The following is a 23520-nucleotide window of genomic DNA, read 5'->3' as shown; positions in this document are numbered from 1 at the left end:
CTGCCGAGCGCACCACCCTTTGCAGATCTCGTCTGTCCTGCTTGGTGCTGTTCCCAAACCAGGTGCAGATGTTTGCCGTCAGGACGCTCTCGATGGTGCAGGAGTAGAAGTTCTTGAGCACCTTCAGTGGCAGATGGAAGTCTCTAAGTCTTCTGAGGAAGAAGAGACGCTGACGGGCTTTCTTAACCAGGGTGTTGATGTGACAGGACCATGACAGGTCCTGAGTGATGTGGACACCCAGGTATCGGAAACTGTCCACTCTCTCCACTGGCGTGCCACTGATGATGAGGGGTTTGTAATTCCTCGCCTGCTTTGTAGTGAAGTCCACGATCAACTCCTTAGTCTTGCTGATGTTTAGGAGGAGGTTATTCTCCTGGCACCAGGTCTCCAGGTTCCTAATCTCCTCCAGGTAGGCCGTCTCGATGTTGTCGGAGATCAGGCCCACAATAGCAGTGTCGTCAGCAAACTTGACAATGGAGGTGGTGTCGGATGTGGCTACACAGTCATAAGTGTACAGTGAGTACAGCAGGGGGCTTAAAACACAGCCCTGAGGCACTCCAGTGCTGAGTGAGATGGCGGGGGAGACTTGTTTCCCCACCCTCACTGATTGGGGTCTGTCTGTGAGGAAGTTGAGGATCCACTGACACAGTGATGAGCTGAGTCCTAGATCCGTCAACTTGGTGAAAAGCTTAGAGGGAATTATTGTGTTGAATGCTGAACTGTAGTCCACGAACAGCATCCTAACATAATTCCCTCTGCCAGTGTCCAGGTGACTCAGGGATGTGTGGAGCAGGTGAGATATGGCATCGTCTGTGGAACGATTAGTCCGGTAAGCAAACTGAAGTGAGTCGATGGTGGGAGGAAGTGAAGAAGTGATGTGATCTCTCATCAGTCTTTCAAAACACTTCATCACAATTGAAGTCAGTGCTACTGGACGGTAGTCATTGTGGCAAGCAGGCTGTTGTTTCTTTGGAACAGGGACAATAATGGACTGTTTGAAGCACGTGGGAACCACAGCTTGGGCCAGGGAGAGGTTGAAGATCTCTGTGAACACTGGTGCTAGTTGATCAGCGCAGGCTCTAAGGACCCGGCCAGGGATTGCATCTGGTCCTGCTGCCTTCCTGGTGTTCACCCTCCTGAAGGTGTTCCTCACGGCATGCTCTGTGATGACGAATGCATTTTCTTCACTAGTGCACTCCGAGCGCGCGCAGCCGTTTGTTGTTTTAATTGCTGCGGCGTCGAAGCAAGCATAAAACGTGTTCAGCTCATCAGCCAGTGAAGCATCGGCATTCATCATTGAAGAAGCTGGTCGTTTATAGTCCGTTATAGTCCGCAGTCCTTTCCACAGGCTCCTAGAGTCGCACTGTCGTAGCTGTGACTCTAGTTTTTCCCCGTAGCTCCGCTTTGCCTTTCGGACCGCGCTGCGCACGTTGTAGGACGCAGCCTTGTATAGGTCCATATTACCGCCCTAGCATTATGTTAGGGCTCAAATTGCTTAAAAAAACGTTGCTTTTCAACCTGATTTAGCAGAAAATAAAGAAAACCATGTCTTCTTGAAGATGTGTACCATCTTTTTATTAGTACTGGACATCTTGCTAGCACCTCATGTCATTTAAAAACTATATTTATTCGTATTCTAAATATAAATTCTGAATATATGCCTCTTGAAGGTGTAACTTCACACCTCTTGACAAAAGTGTGGTGCTCGGTTAAACTGTCAAAGAGGTTATAAACAGATTTTTGGAACAATGAAAAGTTGATTGGAGAGAGTGTTAAGTTACCTGAAAGTGATTGCATTTAAAAAATAAAATAAAATTAGGAACTAAATGACAACTATACCCACATATGTTCTTGTGTTTGAATGAACAGTGAAGCACTTTTTGGATTATAGTTGAGGTTTACTGCAGCAGACGAATGCTAACAGCAAAGTAGACTTTTATGTTGGAATAAAAAAGGAAGAGTCAATATAGTAAATGTAATAGATTTCTATAATAAAAAGAGGTTAATGAGAAAGAGGTTGTTTTAAAGCCAATAAGATAGGTAACATGTTCACAGTGTAGCAGCCCTCTTATACTCAACAGTCCCCAACACTACCCCACCACAGATCTAACTGCTTACCTAACTCCACCACTGTTCCTGGTGGGTTGTCACATGATCTGACCTTATTTCCTGCTTTTATTGACACTTCTTTGAAGACACCCCAAGGAACTGAAACCCCGTACCCCCAATCACGATCACACATTCACACAATCAGAGTCTTCCTCAAACTTAAAACCCCAAAGATGAATCTTGCCCTGGTAAGTAATACTTTTTTTTATAGGTTTGAGCTGGATTGAGAAAAACAGTGTTTTTCTAAATGCAGTTTTCATTTGAATGTTTTTGAATTATTAATTGTTATGGGAACTATTGGAAAGGATTGTGATTGAATAAGCGGATACAAACATTATGTCTTTATGACTGCAAGATAACTTGTTGTATTTATCTGTTAATTGTGACTAATTGTTAAATTTGAGAGTTTGAGTGACTGTAAATCACATTGCTGTCAGTCCTACAGCTAGTTCATCTTCACTGTTTAGGTTTCCATTTTTAGTGTTGTTATTGAAGCTCCAAGTGTAACTGCATATTTTTGTCATTGGTCCTGGACCTAGCAGACCTTTAGGTTGTGTTTATTGTTAAATACTTTTTGCTTGAGTTTTAGTTCATGTAGTGTTTTTGGAGCTATGAGTTTCATTTCTAATTGATGTTTGCTATTTGGTTTTGCCATGTTTCTGTTGCAGAGCGTTCTCACTCCCGAGGCGTAACATGTCGACGTTTTGTCACGTCCCGCGGCGTTCCTGAGGAACGCGAAAGGAGACCTTCGGCGTTCTTATGGTACGCGGCGGGTTATGGCTGGAATCCAGTGCAATGACGCTCCCGCAGAGTGAGAACGGGTTGTTCTGTTCACAGGTTTTCTTGGTTTGTCACCTTTTGCATTTCAGTGTCTGTTTGTAGTTATTACACGAGTTCCAGTTTATTCTTTCTCTAATAATATGTTCCTTGATGTTCAGTCTTTGTCTCGTTTTCCTTTGTGTTAAGTTTACCGTTGTGCCAGAGTTTTGATTCATTGATTCATCTTTTGTTTGCTTATTTCAAATTTTAGATTTTACCTGGTGCGTTTGTGCTGAAAATATACAATAATCTGTCACAATAATTAGAAGATAGTAATGCAGGAAGAACCTCTAACAGTACAACTGCAAGTCATATTTCAGAGACGTAAATAATCTGTATCTAATGTAAAAAGTTAGCAGAAGGATTACCTGTGTTTTATATGTTATTATTGGGCAGCCAACATCCATAAATATAAGTGTTCAGGTTTAGGAAGAGGAGGATGAAGAAAAGTAAAACTGGAAGAATATTCCAGTAAGCTGGTATCACTGGGCTCTCAGACCTGTCATCTCCTATCACTCAACAGTGCAGCCCATATCACAAGGGTTTTTAAAAAAAATCTATATTGTTTGTATGATCAGTTTTCCTCTCCTGAATTCTTCTCTCTCACCTGTGTCTGAAAATATTTGACCTTTGTGATGGACTTCTGTAGAGAGAATAGCATTGTTTTACTTTAGACAAGGGTTTGTGTTCCCTGGTATGTATTTGCATAGATTTTAGCTTTCTTAATCTCTTGAGGCCTCACAGCACAGCTACCAGATATTCACCTACTGTGAAAGTGTACAGATATTAGAGTAATGTTTGTATGTGCTTCAGTGTGCATAATAAGCACATATGTAGGACTGCTTTTTTCCACTTGTGTAATATTTTTGAAATTAGAAACTCAGAGTGATGCTGAAAAACTGGTTCGTGCATCTATTACTTCTAGGCTGGACTACTGTAATTCATTATTATCAGGATGTCCTAAAAACTCCCTGTGTTGTGTGTTTCTTGGACGTTATTGCTAAAGTTCAGAAGATATGTTAAACTTTGATTGTCAGTGGAAAGTCTAGAATTTTATAGAATATGTTTCCCATATTTTCAGTCTCCCTAAAAAGTTATTGAAATTAAAAAACAAGTTTTTCCTCTCCAGTTTCTTGGCAAGAGTCAATCATTATTACTCTTTCTGTCTTTTTGTTTCAGCTTTTGTGACCAAATGTTCCCACTGATACTTGCACTGATTTCCTGTGGATTTCACACTGAGAGGATCGAACAAACTGATGGTTCATGTTACAATTTGTGCCCAGCTGGTAAGATATAATGAGGAACATTATTGCCAATAATTGGCCTTCGTGAAGTTATTGTGGAAATATCACATTAACTCGTTACCTTTCTCCTTCTCTCTGTCTTTCTCAGGATATCATAACGTTGGTGATTGTGATGATCAAGTTAAAAAGTAAAAATGCAAGAAATGTGAGCATGGCACATTCACATAGGTAGAAAACATCATAGAGAAATGTCGTAGGTGTGACTCATAGTTGTAAGTATCCTGCTCATTTTCAGTTTGCTGCTACACATACTGTCAGCTTGTGTGATAAAGTTTAAGGTGTTTTCAAGTTAAATTGGACTGAAATATGACAGACAGGTATTTTCTGGTTATTTCAATATATAAAATATCTTCATAGGAAAAGCACAGAGAGAAATATCTCAGGTGTAGCGTCTGTGAGTGTAAGGATCCTACTCATCTTCCATTAACTGTGATGTGTGCTGTCAGTATGTGTGATAAAGCTGAAGGGGGATCAAATTTAAATTTGACCAAAATGATCTCTTTTCATGATGAGTATATTATGACGGCCTTAATATTGTATCTTACAAATAATCCGAAGAGTATCATTTTGAGAGGATGCTAACTGAGACTCTTGACCACATGAATATTGGCACAGCATTTAGAAATGACCTTTTTTGCCACTAAAACTAAAACTAATGAAAAGGCACTGACTGAGAAAACAACATGTAGTCCTGTGGCCTTGTCAGAGCTGTGTATTCCAGTTATTTGGACTAAGAAAGTCTTCTGTTTATTAAGTGTAGTATTTTTATTTTGTCTGTTCTTGAGTAACTGTAAATCGTATTGCTGTTATTACAACAGCTAGTGTACATCCACACTGTTATCTTCTTCATTTTTAGTGTTAATATGAAGCCTCCTATGTAACTGCATTTGGCAGGTAAATGTTAAGGCTGCAGTGTTTAAAGGTGACAGCAGACACATGGAGGTAACTGAGGCAAAGAAGGCTTTTTAATTATTGGGATCCTCTGTCATAGTCTCACTGCTCTAAAAACAACAATTTCTACAGTCATTTGAAAGAATTTTCACAGGACTCTACAGTCATAAAAACACAAAATAAACCTTTGTCAGTATTATGGGAGAATTTTGCCCCACTTTTATTAACAGTGCCTGCTCAGTTTGCTCTGTATTTGCAGGCATTTGTTTATGGACTGAGAGGACAGAACAAACTAATGGTTCACGTTACAAATTGTGCACACCTGAAGTAAAACACTAACTTTCCTCTTTTCTCTCTCTCTGTCCCAGGTTGTCATAAAGATGGTACCTGTGACGAGCCAATTGAAACGTACAGATTCAAAAGATGGGGCAAAAGATGGCACCTACATGGAAATGAAAAACCCCACGGGGAAATGTAAAGTGTGAGTCATGTGTTTGTAAGTATCCTGCTTCCAGTGAATAGACGCATGTGGTAGTGTGAGAAAATGTAAGAGGATCTGGAGTTAAATCTGACTACACACATAGTATAATATGCTCTTTTGTTCCTGCAACCTTTCACAATGATATTTTGGTGATCTCATTCAACCGTTTTTTGAAGTCAGAACTCTTGAATGAAATCTGTTGAGTCTGGGAAATCTTGTCAGACTTGTGTTTCATTATGAACAGGCAGAGTATTGGGCTAGAGACTTTGCGGTGTAATTATATCATTTAGAAAATACCCAAAATGTCCAATGAACTAATGTTCATATGCTGGCTTACATAATGCAGTAACTCTGTCACTTAAAATAAATAAATAAATAAATGATTAAAGTGGGGCAAAAAAGTATTTAGTCAGCCACCGATTGTGCAAGTTCCCCCACTTAAAATGATGACAGAGGTCAGTAATTTGCACCAGAGGTACACTTCAACTGTGAGAGACAGAATGTGAAAAAAAAATCCATGAATTCACATGGTAGGATTTGTAAAGAATTTATTCGTAAATCAGGGTGGAAAATAAGTATTTGGTCACCTCAAACAAGGAAAATCTCTGGCTCTCACAGACCTGTAACATCTTCTGTAAGAAGCTTTTCTGTCCCCCACTCGTTACCTGTATGAATGGCACCTGTTTGAACTCATCATCTGTATAAAAGACACCTGTCCACAGCCTCAAACAGTCAGACTCCAAACTCCGCCATGGCCAAGACCAAAGAGCTTTCGAAGGACACCAGGAAAAGTATTGTAGACCTGCACCAGACTGGGAAGAGTGAATCTACAATAGGCAAGCAGCTTAGTGTGAAAAAATCAACTGTGGGAGCAATCATCAGAAAACGGAAGACATACAAGACCACTGATAATCTCCCTCGATCTGGGGCTCCACGCAAGATCTCATCCCGTGGGGTCAAAATGATCATGAGAACGGTGAGCAAAGATCCCAGAACCACACGGGGGGACCTGGTGAATGACCTGCAGAGAGCTGGGACCAAAGTAACAAAGGTCACCATCAGTAACACACTACAACGGCAGGGAATCAAATCCCGCAGTGCCAGACGTGTTCCGCTGCTGAAGCCAGTGCATGTCCAGGCCCGTCTGAAGTTTGCCAGAGAGCACATGGATGATACAGCAGAGGATTGGGAGAATGTCATGTGGTCAGATGAAACCAAAGTAGAACTTTTTGGTATAAACTCAACTCGTCGTGTTTGGAGGAAGACGAATACTGAGTTGCATCCCAAGAACACCATACCTACTGTGAAGCATGGGGGTGGAAACATCATGCTATGGGGCTGTTTTTCTGCCAAGGGGACAGGACGACTGATCCGTGTTAAGGACAGAATGAATGGGGCCATGTATCGTGAGATTTTGAGCCAAAACCTCCTTCCATCAGTGAGAACTCTGAAGAAGAAACGAGGCTGGGTCTTCCAACATGACAATGATCCAAAACACACCGCCCGGGCAACAAAGGAGTGGCTTCGTAAGAAGCATTTGAAAGTCCTGGAGTGGCCTAGCCAGTCTCCAGACCTCAACCCCATAGAAAATCTGTGGCGGGAGTTGAAAGTCCGTGTTGCTCGGCGACAGCCCCAAAACATCACTGCTCTCGAGAAGATCTGCATGGAGGAATGGGCCAAGATACCAGCTACTGTGTGTGCAAACCTGGTAAAGACCTATAGTAAACATTTGACCTCTGTTATTGCCAACAAAGGTTATGTTACAAAGTATTGAGTTGTATTTTTGTTATTGACCAAATACTTATTTTCCACCCTGATTTACGAATAAATTCTTTACAAATCCTACCATGTGGATTCATGGATTTTTTTTTCACATTCTGTCTCTCACAGTTGAAGTGTACCTCTGGTGCAAATTACTGACCTCTGTCATCATTTTAGGTGGGGGAACTTGCACAATCGGTGGCTGACTAAATACTTTTTTGCCCCACTGTATATGAATTCAGCCACCTTCATTTTCCTTTCAGAGAATGCTCACTAAAGAAAGAATTGCCAGCAATGCCAAAGGTAGAAGACGGTACAGGCAAAGTTTTATGACTTCAAAGGGTTTGCATGAACTAGAAAAACACTTTTAATTGCTTTTAAATTCTGATCTAAATATATTTGTGGTTGAGTCGAGCATTTCATGTTTTCTTTAGGCTTTTTAGTCAAAATGGAGGAAACACGTTTGCAAATTTAACCTCCATGCACATCTCTTGTGCACTCACTGCTCCTGTGGTTTGACTGTGGGCATGATTAACCGTGGTGATGAGCAGTGCCAAATGTGTCTAATAATACGAAGGTTATGGGTTACCTGGCTAACTCACAAACCGCATGCGAAATGCTAGTTTCACACATTGTTCTTAAAGAGTAAACAGGCTCCCCGGATCTTCTGCTTCCTCTGCATCTCGGAGGACGCTCCATTCTAGGAGCAGTAACCATTCGAGTCTTCATATCAGGGCTTTGCTATCTCTTAACACCTTTTGAGATATGCCATCAGCTTCCTGTGTTGACACTACCAGTCTCTTTCCTTATTTATAGGACAGCATATCAGATTGAACCAGATTGAACCAGAATGCAGGAGGAAATGTGCTAACGCATCATTTACATATCTATCCACAGCTGTACAGTTTCTCTTAAAGCATGGCCAAATCTTTATCTAAGTTACAATTACAAAACATCATTTATTTTATGGATTAACAAAAAAAAAAACCAACCCATTGCATTGTTCTTCTCTATAGTGAATATGTTATTCAGACATTAACAGTACTTGTTGCTGCCATCACTGGGGAGAACTTGGAGAGTGTCTAAGTGGGATTTCTGACATTTGGTACAAAGCAGGTAAGATGAAAGAAAATGGATCTTAATCATTCAAATATAAATTGTACAATGAAGGATACTTAAAAAACATTGTGATGCTGAGGATTAACTTTAAGAGCCTTTTAGCACCACACATCCCAAGATTGTTGCTGAGCTAAAGCCGATCTTTATGAAAGAAGGATCCAAATTCAGAGTGCAGATCTGACCTGGAAATGATTAAAATGTCCTGCTGGCAAAGAATATTATCAACCAGCATCTTGAATGATAAATCAGTGTGTTCAATAAATACAGAAAAGAGTAAAATGTAGTCAGATCGCATTATTACACAATGTTTGCTGGCTTTCTCTTTCTGTTACTGGTCCAACAAGTCTCTCGACTAGGTTGACAACACCTAGGCATCCATCCGTCTATCCATGTACCTGTGGGTTTGTGCAGTACATGGATAGGCGGATGGATGCTCCAACTGTAGCTCCAGCTTCAACATCAAAAGCTTTGATGAATGCTTCAGATCTTCAGATTAATCGAGTTTCGTATGACTATTAGTGAGTTAAAAACCACTGGACGTTATTACTGCTCATGTAGTCTTTTTTAACTCCCACCTCAGCGCTTTATGACTCATTAGATCAAATGTATTGACACATTATAAAAGAGATGGATATTTTTGGATATTTTTGTAAGTCTCAAATTTCCCCCTTTTTGAATGTAGCATCCTTACATCAGTGTGTCTTTGTGTCTACAGCAGGAAGCCAAATGCCTGATGCACTGATAGTTCCTGGATTTATTTTGGAAAGCATTATTTTATTTATTGCATATTGCATTGCTCTTTCTCAAACTTGAAAAAGGCTTGGCTGTGTTTTTTGATTTACACTGAAGTCTTAGTCAGCACTCCATGCCATATGAACAATGTTGTCATGATACGTTGTGTGGCAGGCAGGGGAAGGACCCAAGATGCAGATTCACAGACACGGGGATAAACTCAAAAAACACAGCTTTATTGCTGGCCACGGGAAGCAATACAAAATAAACTAAAACTGGGAAAACTAAAGCATGAACTGTACAAGGAACCGAACCACGGGGAGACTTACACACAACATGAGGGAGAACGCGACGCCGAACAGAGGGAGACTCAGACAGAAATACACAGAGGGTAAACGAGGAAAGTGGGCACACACGGGGAACACAGGTGACACTGATAATCATAACGAGACAGGGCGGGGTGAACTGAACATGACATGTACAGGCACAGAGGTTCAGACAGGAGGAGAGAGAGCACGGGGAAAACACAGACATAACGGGCTGGGGAAACATGAAACAACCACAAAGGGAGACGAGGGCTCATAAATACATAGAGGGCACACAGGGGGGAGAGAGAGCACGGGGAGAACTTAGACATAATGGGCAGGGGAAACATGGAATAAAACATAAGGAGAGACGAGGGCTCACAGATACACAGAGGGGCACACAGGGGGTAAAAGCCATGAAGGGAAAACACTTAGGGAACAACACAACAGGGCAACTCAGAAAACATGGCCTAAATAAGGAACAAAATACAAACATACAAGGAACTAAGAATACTGGGCCCACATGGCCCAGGACCATGACAAATGTATTCCTTTGGATTATAAATTCTATTTTTAAACCTGTATACTTCTTTTTTGGTGTATTTTTTCAGTCCTTTACATAAGTGTGGCGTTCAGTTAAATTGTCAAAACACACGCTGAACAGAATTTGTGAACCAATAAAATGTGACTGGTGTAGATTTATATGTCGGATTAAAAGAGGAAGAGTCAATATTCTCTCCTCTGATATGATAAACAACTGAGTTAACCACATTTGTTTGATTCTCATTGTGGTCCCATCCTTCTTTTTTCTCTCTTCTTTTGAAGTTTGAATGAAAAGTAGGTTGCTTTAGAGCCGGTAACATGGCCAACACCTTCACGGTGTACAACACCTCCTCTTACATGCCCCACTCCGCACCACCATCAGATCTAACCACACTGTCCAGCTTGTGAAATATCCCCATGTATGTCACCAGGGCTTTTGTCTGAACCACATCATTATCACTGAGATTCAGCGGAATTACACTGTCACTATGTGCGTATGCGTGTGTCTGTAAGGGGTGGGTGGTTACATCTGACTTTGTTTCCTGTTTCTCGCAACACTTCTCTGAACACTCCAAAGAACTGAAAGCCCTGACCCACAAACACACTCACACACACACACACTCGCACAAACAAAGCCTTCCTAAAACCGTTAATTTGAGTCAGCTTTAAAGGAAATCTACACCTCAGCTCAGTCAGAGTGCCTCGTCCTGCTGCTGAAAACGACATTGTTTTGCTTTCAAATGAGTGAATTTCAGCATAAGTTGGTTGTTTAACTTCCACACTGCCTGCTCTCCCAAAATGAACTTTGTCTTGGTAAGTAATTCTGTTCATAGGTTTGATCTGGATCATCTGCGTGTTTAATTTCAAGGGTGCTTTAATGCAGTTTCCTCTGAGTGGATTTTCATTATTCATTGTGATGGGAACTATCGGAAAAGATTATGTTTGGATTAGAGGAAGCAAACGTTATGTCTTAATGACTGCAAGATAAATATTTATGATTATTTGTAATATTTTCCTGCGTATATTCTTGAGTGGCCGTAAATCTCATTGCTGCCATGACTACAGCTAGTGTACATCCTCACTGTTGTGGCTTCTGTTTTTATTGTTTGCAATAAGAGCTCCATATGTAGCGTGTGTACGTTAGTTGCTGCAAAATCGTTAAGGCTGTAGTGACATGTAGTTGTATGTGGATGAATGAAGGGAAGACGTTCTGTAGATTACTGGGATTATCTTTTGTGGTCTTGCAGCTCTGGGTGCAGTGAGACCGTGACGTTTAATAACTTGATACTTTTACATGAGCTGTATCTAATGATTATTTACTTTCTCTTTTTGCATTATTCACATTTACCCACCTTAAAGATCGCAAGGTTCTTGTCATAATAAATAAATAAATAAATAAATAATAAATGTAAAGACAACGGCCAATAGGTTTCTTAAGGTTTACCTTTGAGAGACTGAAATCACTCAATTGAAAATAGACAATAACTCACAACAATGAGAGGAGAGTCACAGATGAAGAACTTTTAACAATACTGCAAGCTATATTTCAGGGATCTAAATAATCACAGATGTAGGGGAAAAGTTAGCAGAAGGATTCCCTTTGTTTTATGTGTTATCATTGGGCAGCCAGCATCCATAAATATAAGTGTTTTGGGGTTTAGGAAAAGGAAGATGAAGAAGCCCACAGTGTGTAAAACTGGAAGAATAGTCCGGTAAGCTGGTAGCACTGGGCTCCCTGACCTGTCATTTCCTATCGCTCAACAGTTTTCCAACTTATCTCTTTTCTGTGGGGCCAAATCTGTGGGGCAGGGTTGTATTATATTATTTATATGATGATTTCCTCTTCTGAACTTTTCTCACTCACCCACGAGTCAGAAATATTTGACCTTTGTGTCGGACGTTTGTAGAGAGAATATTTTTTTTCACTCAGTGGTGTGTGTGTATATATATATATATATATATATATATATATATATATATATATATATATATATATATAGAGAGAGAGAGAGAGAGAGAGATATTTTAACATGCAGTACAGCTACAGCTGCCTGGATATTCACCTACTGCAGACGTGTGCGAACATTACTTATACATTTAACAGTAGTGTTATTAATCAATCAGGTTCATATCTCATCAGTATGTATTGGGGAAGTTTTGAAAATGAGGATGTTTTTGGACTGAGGTTTGCAATATGCGTCATGTATGTGAGAACTCTGATGGTCAAGAAGAGTCTTAGTTCATTGGCTCTGGGTGGAGGATGGTCCAAATACTCTGACATGTTTTCCGTTCTGTCTTCAAAATGGACCAAGTCTCCACTGATCTGCTTGGCATATTTTTTTCTGTCATTCTGCTTTGGTAGAACAACAACTGTCTGCTGCACGATGTGCATGCTAGAGTTCAGAAAATGTGTTGAACCTTTAATGGCAGTGGAACATTTACATTTTCAATGAACATGTTCCTCTTTGATGATATATGCAAATTAAAAAGTTTTTCCTCTCCAGTGACTTGATGAGAGTCAATTATTTTTACTCTTTCTGTCATTTTGTTTCAGCTTTTGTGATGAAATGTCAATCCTGCTCACACACAAGCACCTTAACCCTCATTTAACACCTCAGATCTTCAGACCTCATTTTTTTTGTTTCAGGTCTTCCCACTGATGCTTGCACTGACTTCCTGTGGACAGAGTCAAACTGAGGGGATCGAACAAACTAATGATTCGTGCTACAATTTATGCCCAGCTGGTAAGATATACATAGGATTATTATTGACAATTATTGTCCTTCGTGAAGTCATTGTGGAAATATCACATTAACTCGTTACCTTTCTCTTTCTCTCTGTCTTCCCCAGGATATCATAAAGTTGGTGATTGTGATGATCAAGTTAAAAAGTACAAATGCAAGAAATGTGAGCATGGCACATTCACGGAGGTAGAAAACTTCGTAGAGAAATGTCTTCGGTGTGACTCATGTAATCGTAAGTATCCTGCTCATTTTCAGTTTGCTGCTACACATACTGTCAGCTTGTGTGATAAAGTTTAAGGAGCGTTCAAGTACAAATTAGACTAGAATAAAGCAGATGGATATTTTCTGGTTATTTCAATATATAAAACATGTGAAGATGGCACCTTCACTGGAAAACCACAGAGAGAAACGTGGACTAAAATAAAACAGTAGACTGGTGTTTTCTGTTTATTTGGTCATATAAAAGACAATGCTATTCTTCGCTGCATGTAAGATCTCTTTTAATGATGAGCAAATTATAATGATCTAATATTTCTGTTAAACCAGTTTGATGCAGTGGAATGAAATAAATATTTAGTGTGGGAAATCCTAATATAATAGTAACTGTATGTCACTAATAACATCAGTGCCAGTTTGAGTATTCACTTTACATGGAGACTTGCACTGTAACAACAACACGTGAATTTGTGTGCGTACCAGTTTGAGCGTGCCGTTAACATATTGATTCCTTCTGTTTACATTTCAACTGAGTTTCACATAAAATATTGAAGCAGAACTTGGAAAAATCATTTCATGTGCTAATTGATGAAAAGAATGTGACAGTAGAAAACAACATGTGGTCCCATGGCCTTATCGGGACTGCGTTTTTCAGTTATTTGGACTGAGATGGAAACACTGTATTTTGCTTTTCCCCCAGATGATGAGGTGGTAATAGAGCCCTGCACCTTTAACAGGAGCACAGTGTGTGGCTGCATGGAGGGATACTACAATTCAGGATCTTATCCACGGCAATGTTCAATATGTTCCTGCCCGCACTGCCCACGTAAGTAACCTCAAAGGATTTTAAAGCATTAGACTGATATTCACTGCAGCCAAACGGATTCATTTTCTAATATAATAACAATCTCACTTTAAATTCCTACATTCACAGTTACTCTTATGTTCCTTTCAGGGAATGCTGACTACTACACGAAGTGCCCACACCCCCGGAGGTAGAAGACTTTACAATGTAACAGAAAATAAACAAAAAAACATAGACAGTGTGCTTAAATTTTGTTCGCGACAGACTGACAAGAACACAGAACTGCAAATGAAAGCGCCAATGATATAAAATACATATACTTACTGTGGTGATAGCTTACGCTGTATTGTATGTGAATACAGTCTACAGGTATGCACCAAAATTGCAGTGTTTGTTCAGTGATGTTTGTTCATTTAATGTGTATCAACTTCTGGTGACGTTTAGAGGGCCACTAACTTACTCTAGATAAATGGCAACTATTTGTCAGTGCTAACTAAAATGTGATCTACAATATGTTTGTGGTTGAGTTAAACATGGCCTGATTTCAGCAGGGGACGTGTTGTCTTTTTGTTAGAATGGAGGAAACATGGTTACAAATTTCTCTCCCCCTCCCATATTTCCTGTGGTTTGACTGAGGCCTTGACTACCTGTGCTAAATAACATGCCTGCAGATGACAAAAGTCCTGATAATAGGCAGGTTAGAGTTGCTTTTCAAGCACTGTTTTCCAGTTTTACACATTTGTATTAAAGAATAGACAGATCCCCTGGACATCCACCTTTACATTTCTATAACCATTTCTTCTGATCACTGTACCATAATGTCTTTTTTAAGGATACAAATTGAGTCACAAGATGTCTCTTATTATGTGGGACCGTCCTTTGTCCCCGATGTCCCACATATTGATTGACTCTGCAGGATTTGCATTTGCACTGAGTGAAAGTGCAAGTGCAAAGGATTTGCAAAAGTCTGGCTTTCACTAAGCTTGTGTGAAAAACGGAGGAAAGGCTTTTTAATATTTTTCAATTTCTAATGCTACTCCCATCAGGGAAAGACACCACCAAAAAGTCACAAGGCATCTGACTTTTAGTGGAAAAGACTGAAACAACCACAAAGAAAATAAAGGGAAGTTTATTTCACTTTGCGTTTTTGCCTCTTTGGATATAATTATGCTTCAGGTTCGTACTAGGAAAAATATAGCATGAAGTGACAATTAGCTGACAATGATAGAATTGTCAGCTAAAAAAAACCACTCAAAAATCAACGTTCATCCCTACTACTGAAATGCAAACAGACAGAACAAATAACATAAAGAGAAATATGGGATCATATAAGGAGTACATGATAAGAACATAGCTTCGTCTTCCCTTTATTCTTACATTTACTTGTAAACGTTGGAAAAGTTACTTTTAAATGTCATTAATTTGGCCTCTACATAATAAACTAAAATCTGGTAACCTGTTATTGGTAATGAAAATTTCTGACTACCTCAAAACATTGCTAACATGTCCCCACGGAGTCACACACAAAAATTATTGCTTTCCTCAAACTGGGGTCTGATCATCCTAGTTGCAAAATGTTTGAATGTTTTTCCAATGCTGCTAGAAAACGTCAACCTTCAATGGAAAAATCTTTGATTAGTTTTTTTTAGTCTCTCTATAAGTCACTGCAAGCAAGCACACAGAGGAGAACTTAAACTAACAGACTGACTTTTGCAGATATATTCATTTGAATTATGCAGTCTGAATCTGGACCTCAGATTAATGTTGGAATGCATTTTTACACACGACAGGAGAAATAACTGCCTGTGTTGGTGCTTCATTAGCTTTTAATGTCAGGATAAATATGTGTTGTCAGATGATTTCTATACTGTTTTTTTATGTTATAGGCCAACGAATACTGCAGCTTCGACAAATCCATCTACAACTCCAGTTGTGTCTCCAACCACAGTGGCAAACAAAAGTAAGTGAATCTTTAATTATGTATGTCATTTTGTCTGACTGACTTCTTCTGAAGGTTAGGAGAGCCAGCAAAAACAATGAGCCCTAAGCATTCAAGTAGATCTTTAGGAAAAGGAGATTTGAAAACAAGATGTGATACTTTGGGTTTGCTTTTCAAGCTTTTTGGTCCACACATCCCCAAAAATATTGCTGAGATAAAGCAGCTCTATTTAGAAGAATGGAAAAAATTCCTCCTGACCGTACTTCAGATTTGATCTGCAACTACTTAAAAAACACAACTGAGGCTCTCGGAGCCAGATTACTAAATGCACCAGCACCAAGAATAATAAATAATAAAGTTTAAAATTTTATTTTTCTTAAAGTATGTTAATGCAAACGCATTGTGTTGTCTATCCATGTATACCAGAAGATTACATCACATTATATAACCCACTAATGTTGAGAAGTAATTCCAAACTTGCTTCTTTTTTTTAATCGTACGACAGGATTGATGTCTGCAACTGTTACACCAGCCTCAACTTCAACTCCCTTTCCAAACAAAGCTCTTGTTTCAACATCCAAGGCTTTCACGAATCCATCAGATCCTTATATAACAGAAATTCCACGTAACCGTTAGTGCTCATTTTATATTTTGACAACACATTTGATACATTAACTTACTGCCCTTGGTTTTGTAGTTTAGTTTTATAACGTATCACACTTGCTAAGGACATTTTATCAGGTTTAGCAGCCTCTGATTGTTATCCAATTTACATGGAGGATAAAGACATAATATGCTTACGTCAGAACTTATTGATGTGGAGTGTGTCTTTGTGTCCACAGCGGGGAATGCAGGAATTTTTCTTGCGATTCTCGTGATTAGCTTTGTGTTGCTCTCATGGTTCCTGCTGATCTGCACCATGAAGATATTCAAACACAAAGACAGTTTTTGCTGGAGGAGGAGGAAAGAGGCTGAAGTCTCCAAGAACGGTAATCTGCAGTAAATAAATCCAACAAAGTACCTGTGCGTTGTATTTAAGTACACATTTGAAGTGTTTGCATTTCATATGAGATTTGTGTAACTTTATCTTCTTTAAAACGTAATGGCACAAATTTGACCCTTAAGGTTAAATGTTACTTTTGTTACTTTTGTCAGTCCTTTTTTTCTATTGCCTAATTGTATTTTGTTCAGTGCAGGGTTTTACTATTTTTCAAGTGCTTTGAATTGAACAATCACTTTTATTCATCAGAGTATTTCTACAACTACCACTGAGCATTAATATACAGTACACAGAGTAAACAGTACAGGCACTTAGCGGTTCGGTAGATATTGACTGGGGACATTCATGTAGTTTTCATATGGCTAATATCAAAGTTATGTAAAGTACTACATGTAAAGTACTAATATGTAAAGTACTACACTTTACATTACTTGACCTCTGGGAAGTTAAGATACTATGACACATCGCAACCAAGGACAAATTTTCTCATGTTACTCCTCACAATGTGAAATGTACTGTCCAGTTGTGCATTAAATAGAAGAATATCCATATTTTGTTCTGTTTTAAAAATGTGCCTTAGTGACTGAACATGTCTTGACTAACAGACAGGAAACTCAATGATAATATCTCCTTTCCTTTTTAACAGAACAACCCAGTCATCAAGGCAGTAACCCGACCACACTGGTTTGTGCTCAGTTTCATGCACTTCGTTTTCTTTAAAGATAGCAATCTAGGCAGGAACACTTACTGTAGGTGCACAGTGAGAATTTCTTGTACATAGTTCATCAAGATAATTAGCTCATTAGCTTATAATTAGCACACAAGAAAGGCAGAAAGTTTTGGTCATCCCTGTCATGCACTTCAAAGTTTGTACTCATGCTGTCTTGTTTGTTCTTTCAAGACGCTTACATTCTCTGAGGAAACTCCCATGTTGACTCTCAATCAGAGTCCAGCCATGTCAGAACATCCAACCCACATCAACACTCTCGTGCCAGTCAATGGCCAGATAGGTAAGACTATCTGAGTATTTGATCTCTTGCTAACATGCACGACATGCAAAATACTGGACTTTGTTAATTATGTGTTGATGATTTCTAATTAAAAAAACAAAACAAAAACACCCCCTGCAGAATTCTCGGAAAAGTTTATTTTAGTCTCAAAAGTCATTTCCTCATTCCCAATGTAAGGAGTGATTAAAATATTCCTTACTTTTAATAGGAGTTCAGTGAAGAAGGATAAAAAACCTCAAATTCGAGAACAGCCAACAATCAAACAGTCTGCATTTCTTTTTCTGTCATTCGGTATTAAATATTCACAGACGAAATCCTTCTCTGCCCTTCAGCACAGGCTTCCATTATATTGCACTTTAGGGTAAATGTAACCATTTATGGTTTAAGACATAACTGGCAATATAAAACTGATAAATGTGACTTTATCTGCAACATTTTAGCAGGAAATAATTTCTTCTGCTACTACTTCTACTACTACGATCCCAGAAAATACTAGTTTTGTTACTAGAATCATGGGATTATCAGCTAAGAAGAACACCACATACCAAATGAAACTCAGTGGTGTTATAGATATTTTTACACATGAAGTGCAAAGGAAGCTTTTGCCATATTTTCAGAGACAATATGACTCATAAAAGGATAAACAACTTTCAACATTTATTCATTTCTGTATATATTATATCCTTTAAGTAGGCAGGAAAAAAACATCTCTCTCTTTCCCTATACACATATAGATATATATATATAGAGAGAGATATATTGATATAGATTTAGATAGATGGATAGAAGATTAGGGTCATTGCATCACGTCCTTCAGGACAAGTCAAAATGAGTTCTATACAGTACACACTATAAGGCTGAGTTATCTTTTGGTCACTTAGGAGTTTAAAACAGGCCAATCAGCACAAGCTGGGTAAATAATGTAGTTGCTTAAGAATTTGCTTCTACACCACAGTGTGATTTTTTTTTTTATTTCTGTGGTGAGCAGTAGAGATGGTGCATGCTGCTGCACTGAATTACTTAAGAAATGTGTTAATTTAGAGAGGAGGTGAAACCTATTGTTCGTAGCGCTTCAACTTTCTCCCCTCATTTAAATGACTGTGGACTTCATCCGAAGTGAGACTTAGGTATTGAATGCTGGAGGGTGTGATGGGCTTGGCTGTAAATGTTTGAGATAAGTGATGTGAAAACTGCGAGAAAAGTTGTAGAAGAGGAAGTGTTCAGCATTGAGTTTTCCAGTAAAGTTATTAGCATTTATGATCAGTGACACATGTTTTTATGACGCACCTAAATAGGTGGTAGACAGTAGGTCATAGCCAGAAAAAGTGGCATTTGGCATACTTTTTTTTTTCAATTTCATTGTTTCACAATTTAACAAATGCTTTCAGATAAAGTGTGATCCAAGCAGATTACCTTCAAAACATAATGATTCCACGATTATAGTGTATGATGAATAAAACCAGGGGAAATTTCTCAGTTGTTTTACAATGAATGAAAAAGACATACACTTTAAAAAACTAAAAATATCAACATCAACATTAAACGAGCAATATTTCTAAAGCGTTAAGGAGAATAGCTACCCCTTCAAATACCTGCTTGTCTGCTTGTGTTGTTAAAAGGAAGCGCTATTTTGCTACTGCTAAATTGTTTAATTGAATTATATTAGTAAAATTAAAAAATGTTGCTGTTGCAGTTTCTTCCATCTGATAGAAGCGCGGTATACTATCTATAAGTGCTGTTGTTTTTACTTTTTCATCTCTTCTTGTTCACCATAGTGTTTATCAGAACCACATCTGTGGAGGTGGAAACTAGGAAATACAGCGTTCTTACTCGTTCGCATCAGTCAGCAATGTGACATTAAGTCAAATGGCAAGTCAGATAGTGAACACATGTGCCTGTTAACTGTGTCATATGGTAAACTCCTGATATTCAATGTAAGCCTTTCAAGCCTGTAGGTGTGCTTTAAATACAACTGCAGTTATTAGTGAGGTCATGTTGTTGTTGGCATTCACGGCTAAGATCAAAACCTGTTTTTAGTTTTGTGCTGTTTGAACTGGGGTGAGGATTATGCTCTGTTCTCCTCTTCATAAGCTTGAGATGGGACTTTTATTTGCGTTGTGTATTCTGTATCATTACGTCTCTTGACTGTTGTTGTCCTGTTATTACAAAGTGAGAAAGCTTTTCCACTTAGCAGACCAGTGCTGATATAATGTGGTCAAATTTCTCTGTATATCTTCTGAATTACTTAATTAGTAATTACTTTATTAATTAATTAGTTTTTCAGAATATACCATAATGCTGGTTGGAGGTTATAACGTGGGTTGTATTCAGTGGTTGAGAGGAGGCGGCAGAAAACACTCAGGATAGTCAAAAACTCACAACCACACTGGTACTGGGAATTCCACAGTGGTGTCCTTTAATTGACACACACATCACCTACCTTACAAGGCCCGGTTGAACAGCTGCTGCCTTGTCATACATGAAACACAGTGTTCCTACAACCTGTGACATTACTTTGAATTAGGAAGGTAAATATATGAGGTCCATGTCAGTCCACATCCATGCGCAAGCACGTTTCTCCCACACTCTACAGAGAGCAGTGACGCATACTTGTGACATCACTAAACATTAACTTAAATTGTCTTAAAGAGACACCACACAATTGTGACTGTTACAAGGTGTACACTGAATCATTAAAAAAAGCTTTCTATTAGAGTCAGTATATGCAAATCATCAGTTAAAGTCTTGAATTATGCCTAATTTCTTTATATACTTGCTTCCAAGGAGCCAGACTTTTAAAGCAGTCTTGACCAGTAGTTCTTCAGGCTTTCTGAAGGTCTTTCAAAGTTCTGTCTTTGGCCATTGGCTGCTTTTTCACTCATTCTCACTCTGATCATTTTCCGACGATTTTTTTTGGTTTGTTTATTTTGCCACTTCACACTGACCTATGACTCACTCAAGCATAAAAAAGACACCTCACTCAAGGAATGAATCAGTGTTGTGTTAACACATTAGAGACAAAAAAAAAACGTAGCAAAAAAATTGTTTTTTTTTTCAGTTGTTGTCCACGCAGCTTAACACGCTGTTAGTGCAATAAAGGCATACTGGATAGAAAAACACGTAGTAGAAGGCTATCGGTCATGGATCGGCTTTCCTAGAGCCTGAAAATCAAAGTTATTGAAGCAGTGACAGAGAACGGAATGAAAAGCAGCCAATGAAAAGCTTTGAATGTGCTCCAAGAAGCCTGGGGAACTATTCCCAAAGACTAGTTAAGGAAAGTGCAGTAAAGCATACCTAAGAGAGTTCAGGCTGTGTTAGATAATATAGGTGGTCACACAAAATCTTGACTTTCAAGCTCATTAGAACAAATTAACTCTGTTTTGCCCTTATTTAATGCATTTCTGTGGATATTTGCACCTCTTTGCTATTTTCTTTGCAAAATATTGAGCCATGATGGATGGCTCAAGACATTTGCACAGTACGGCACACTGTAACAATGCTGATCTTAAACATGACCAAAGTTTTTGCCAGTGAGTCCAGTGTAAGGGGAAAAAAACATTAAAAAACACTTGCTGTTATCACTGCTTATCATTTCACATTAGTTTCTCTAATCGTGGAAATGGATGACGACAGTGACTCACAGATATCCTAACAGGGTGGTCACAAACAGGAAGCTCTTAGAAGCAGCAAAATTGACTTGTTTGAGACAGGAGGTGAACTGCTGCGCAAATGCTCTATTTCACATAAATACAGATTATTTTAACCTCAGACTAACGCAAAACAAGCAGCTCAGTGCCCTGTGTCCTCTGACTGTTAATTATTCTCTCCTTCCAGTTGCCAGACGAAATGACCACGCAGATCGCTGGCCGGCCATCGTCCTCTACGCGATCATCAAGGAGGTGCCCTTGCATAGGTGGAAGGAGTTCTTGCGTCTGCTTAAGGTGACTGACCAGCAGATGGCACGAGTCGAGATGGAGACTGGTTTCAGTCTCGGCTCCATGGAGAAGCAGTACCAGATGCTGAGGCTGTGGAGCCAGCACTCTTCCTCCAAACTCAGTGATATTTTCTCAGCCTTACACTACATGGAATTATCCGGCTGTGCACAGATGCTCCAGGAAAGCCTGGAACAGCTGCAGTGGACGCCTGACCAGAGACAGGCACTCACAGCCATTTGAATGGAGCAGTGTGGGACAACTGAGGCTGTACCTGGCAGCACAAGTGTAATGCTATCTATAACATGACTGGAAACATAAATTATTCAGCCATGGACGCTGGTGTGAAAGATTAGACACTCGCTGGAAAGGACATTACGATCTGTAGCCATATAGTACAACCCTAGAAACCTGGAACAATGTCGTAAATATCCCGTACTGAGTAATGCAGACGTAGATTAAAGCCAAATAAAAACATCTGATAAACTGGAATGTAAAAAAGTGGACCCTTATTTCATGTTAAGACAGAAACCTAAAATGTTGAATGTAAACACATGAAATAATGGATTCGTAGCAGTGCAAAATGCAGTTTCGAACATCAGGTTACTTCCTCAAGAGCATCATTAGCATTTTTAGGAACCACATAACACCTCTTAACACACTCGTAATATTCTTGTAGCCTACAGTAGGTGGAGACAGTAAATAAATAAAAAAATACTGAGGGAAGTCCCCTTCCCTTAACTAATGGCTGCTGCCAAAAGTTGTTTAGAACAATGTAACCTCCAGTTTTTTGTGTGGTGCCTCTTAAATGCCAGCAATGGAGGCTGCGGTTTTTACAGCAGTACTGCAATGTACATGTATAATTGGGAGGTGTTTGTGCTTAAAGGGTAAGCAAGGAAGTTGCACTTCCTTAGTGTAGTGTACGTGATTGTTTTACCTCCACAAGTCTGTGCTTGAGATTTCTCTGTTTTTTTCCCCTTTTGACTTGTCAAAGGACAGACTTTTTCAGTCTGAATCTTTAAACTGTGCGTGTGCGTGATCACTCCGTGCACATCTGGGATGTTTGTGCAGCACAGCTGCAGACGTCTCCCTCGTTTGGTATAACAACTCAGCCACTGATTGTTATTGTGCACTCTCGCAAAGGAAGAAAACTGAAATCCCCAAAGGACGTCAGTTTTTCAGTTTCCTGCAACTAAATGGTGTCAGTGTTCAGCATGCTGGGTTTTTCCTCACCACACATATTCCATTTGAACGGATGGTTCTCACTTGTGGTGTTTGGGTATCTCACTTTGAGAGGTTTTTTTGTGTGTCTATGTGTGTGTGTCATTATACTTCATTGACAGTAAAGGTCTTGGATTTTCCCATTTAAGATGTTTATTTAAGAAAGTTTTAATGGGAATGTAGGCCACTTTCCCTGAGATATAAATATTTGTATATGTTTTACAGGTTAAAGTATAATTGTTTTTTTATTTATGATCCATTTGTATGAATATTTGTGTGGTGCAGAATAAACTGAAAGTGAAAATCTTAATGTTTTTCATCTCATTGTGGTCTTTAGTGGTACACTGTTATGAAAACGTGCTACTGTAAAACCCCAAATCAAAATGTCACCTGTATATGTATATGTCATGAATAAAATGTTTGGCCACAAGGTGGGAGTATGGACTGTATGTTTGAACCGCAGCAGCTGGTGTGCATTTGTAAGCGCACACACACCCCACCTACAAAGAAAATAGGAGCACAGTACTTGAAGAGCTTTTATTCTTGAGTTGGATTACACCCATGAATTGCAAATTTGGGCTAAAAGCAC

The 23520-nt window shown here is 39.1% G+C and overlaps 1 protein-coding gene and 1 long non-coding RNA gene across 3 annotated transcripts; both read left to right on the top strand.

Annotated features, from left to right (window-relative positions):
- The first annotated feature begins 4084 nt into the window (after positions 1 to 4084).
- On the top strand, positions 4085 to 5620 carry LOC146644792 (uncharacterized). The gene is made up of 3 exons (XR_014909005.1): positions 4085 to 4214; positions 4321 to 4444; positions 5492 to 5620. It is a non-coding gene; the product is annotated as an uncharacterized LOC146644792 (long non-coding RNA).
- A 5158-nt stretch (positions 5621 to 10778) lies between these two features.
- On the top strand, positions 10779 to 23310 carry LOC146644791 (tumor necrosis factor receptor superfamily member 1A). 2 transcript variants are annotated; one of them, XM_085393229.1, is made up of 11 exons: positions 10779 to 10877; positions 12712 to 12808; positions 12915 to 13040; positions 13725 to 13850; positions 13980 to 14019; positions 15716 to 15789; positions 16274 to 16399; positions 16611 to 16757; positions 17415 to 17452; positions 17670 to 17778; positions 21613 to 23310. In XM_085393229.1, the coding sequence occupies exons 1-11, from the start codon at positions 10863 to 10865 to the stop codon at positions 21951 to 21953; spliced, it is 1239 nt and encodes a 412-aa protein (XP_085249355.1). In that variant the 5' UTR covers positions 10779 to 10862; the 3' UTR covers positions 21954 to 23310. The 2 variants fall into 2 exon arrangements, with proteins under 2 accessions (XP_085249355.1, XP_085249356.1); XM_085393230.1 differs by lacking the exon at positions 16274 to 16399.
- The last annotated feature ends 210 nt before the right edge of the window (positions 23311 to 23520 follow it).

This window comes from Rhamphochromis longiceps, linkage group LG20, assembly GCF_057381845.1.
Source record: "Rhamphochromis longiceps isolate RC_006_pf linkage group LG20, R_longiceps_female_GT1.1, whole genome shotgun sequence".
NCBI lineage: Eukaryota > Metazoa > Chordata > Actinopteri > Cichliformes > Cichlidae > Rhamphochromis > Rhamphochromis longiceps.
The sequence above is the reverse complement of the archived record's forward strand: the minus strand, read 5'-3'. Positions and strand labels throughout refer to the sequence as shown.

Bases quoted from the DNA above. Each gene is read 5' to 3' on its own strand.
- LOC146644791 (XM_085393229.1), top strand. The intron at 12,809-12,914 runs GTAAGATATACA...TGTCTTCCCCAG, and splicing joins CTACAATTTATGCCCAGCTG to GATATCATAAAGTTGGTGAT. The intron at 16,400-16,610 runs GTTAGTGCTCAT...TTGTGTCCACAG, and splicing joins AACAGAAATTCCACGTAACC to CGGGGAATGCAGGAATTTTT.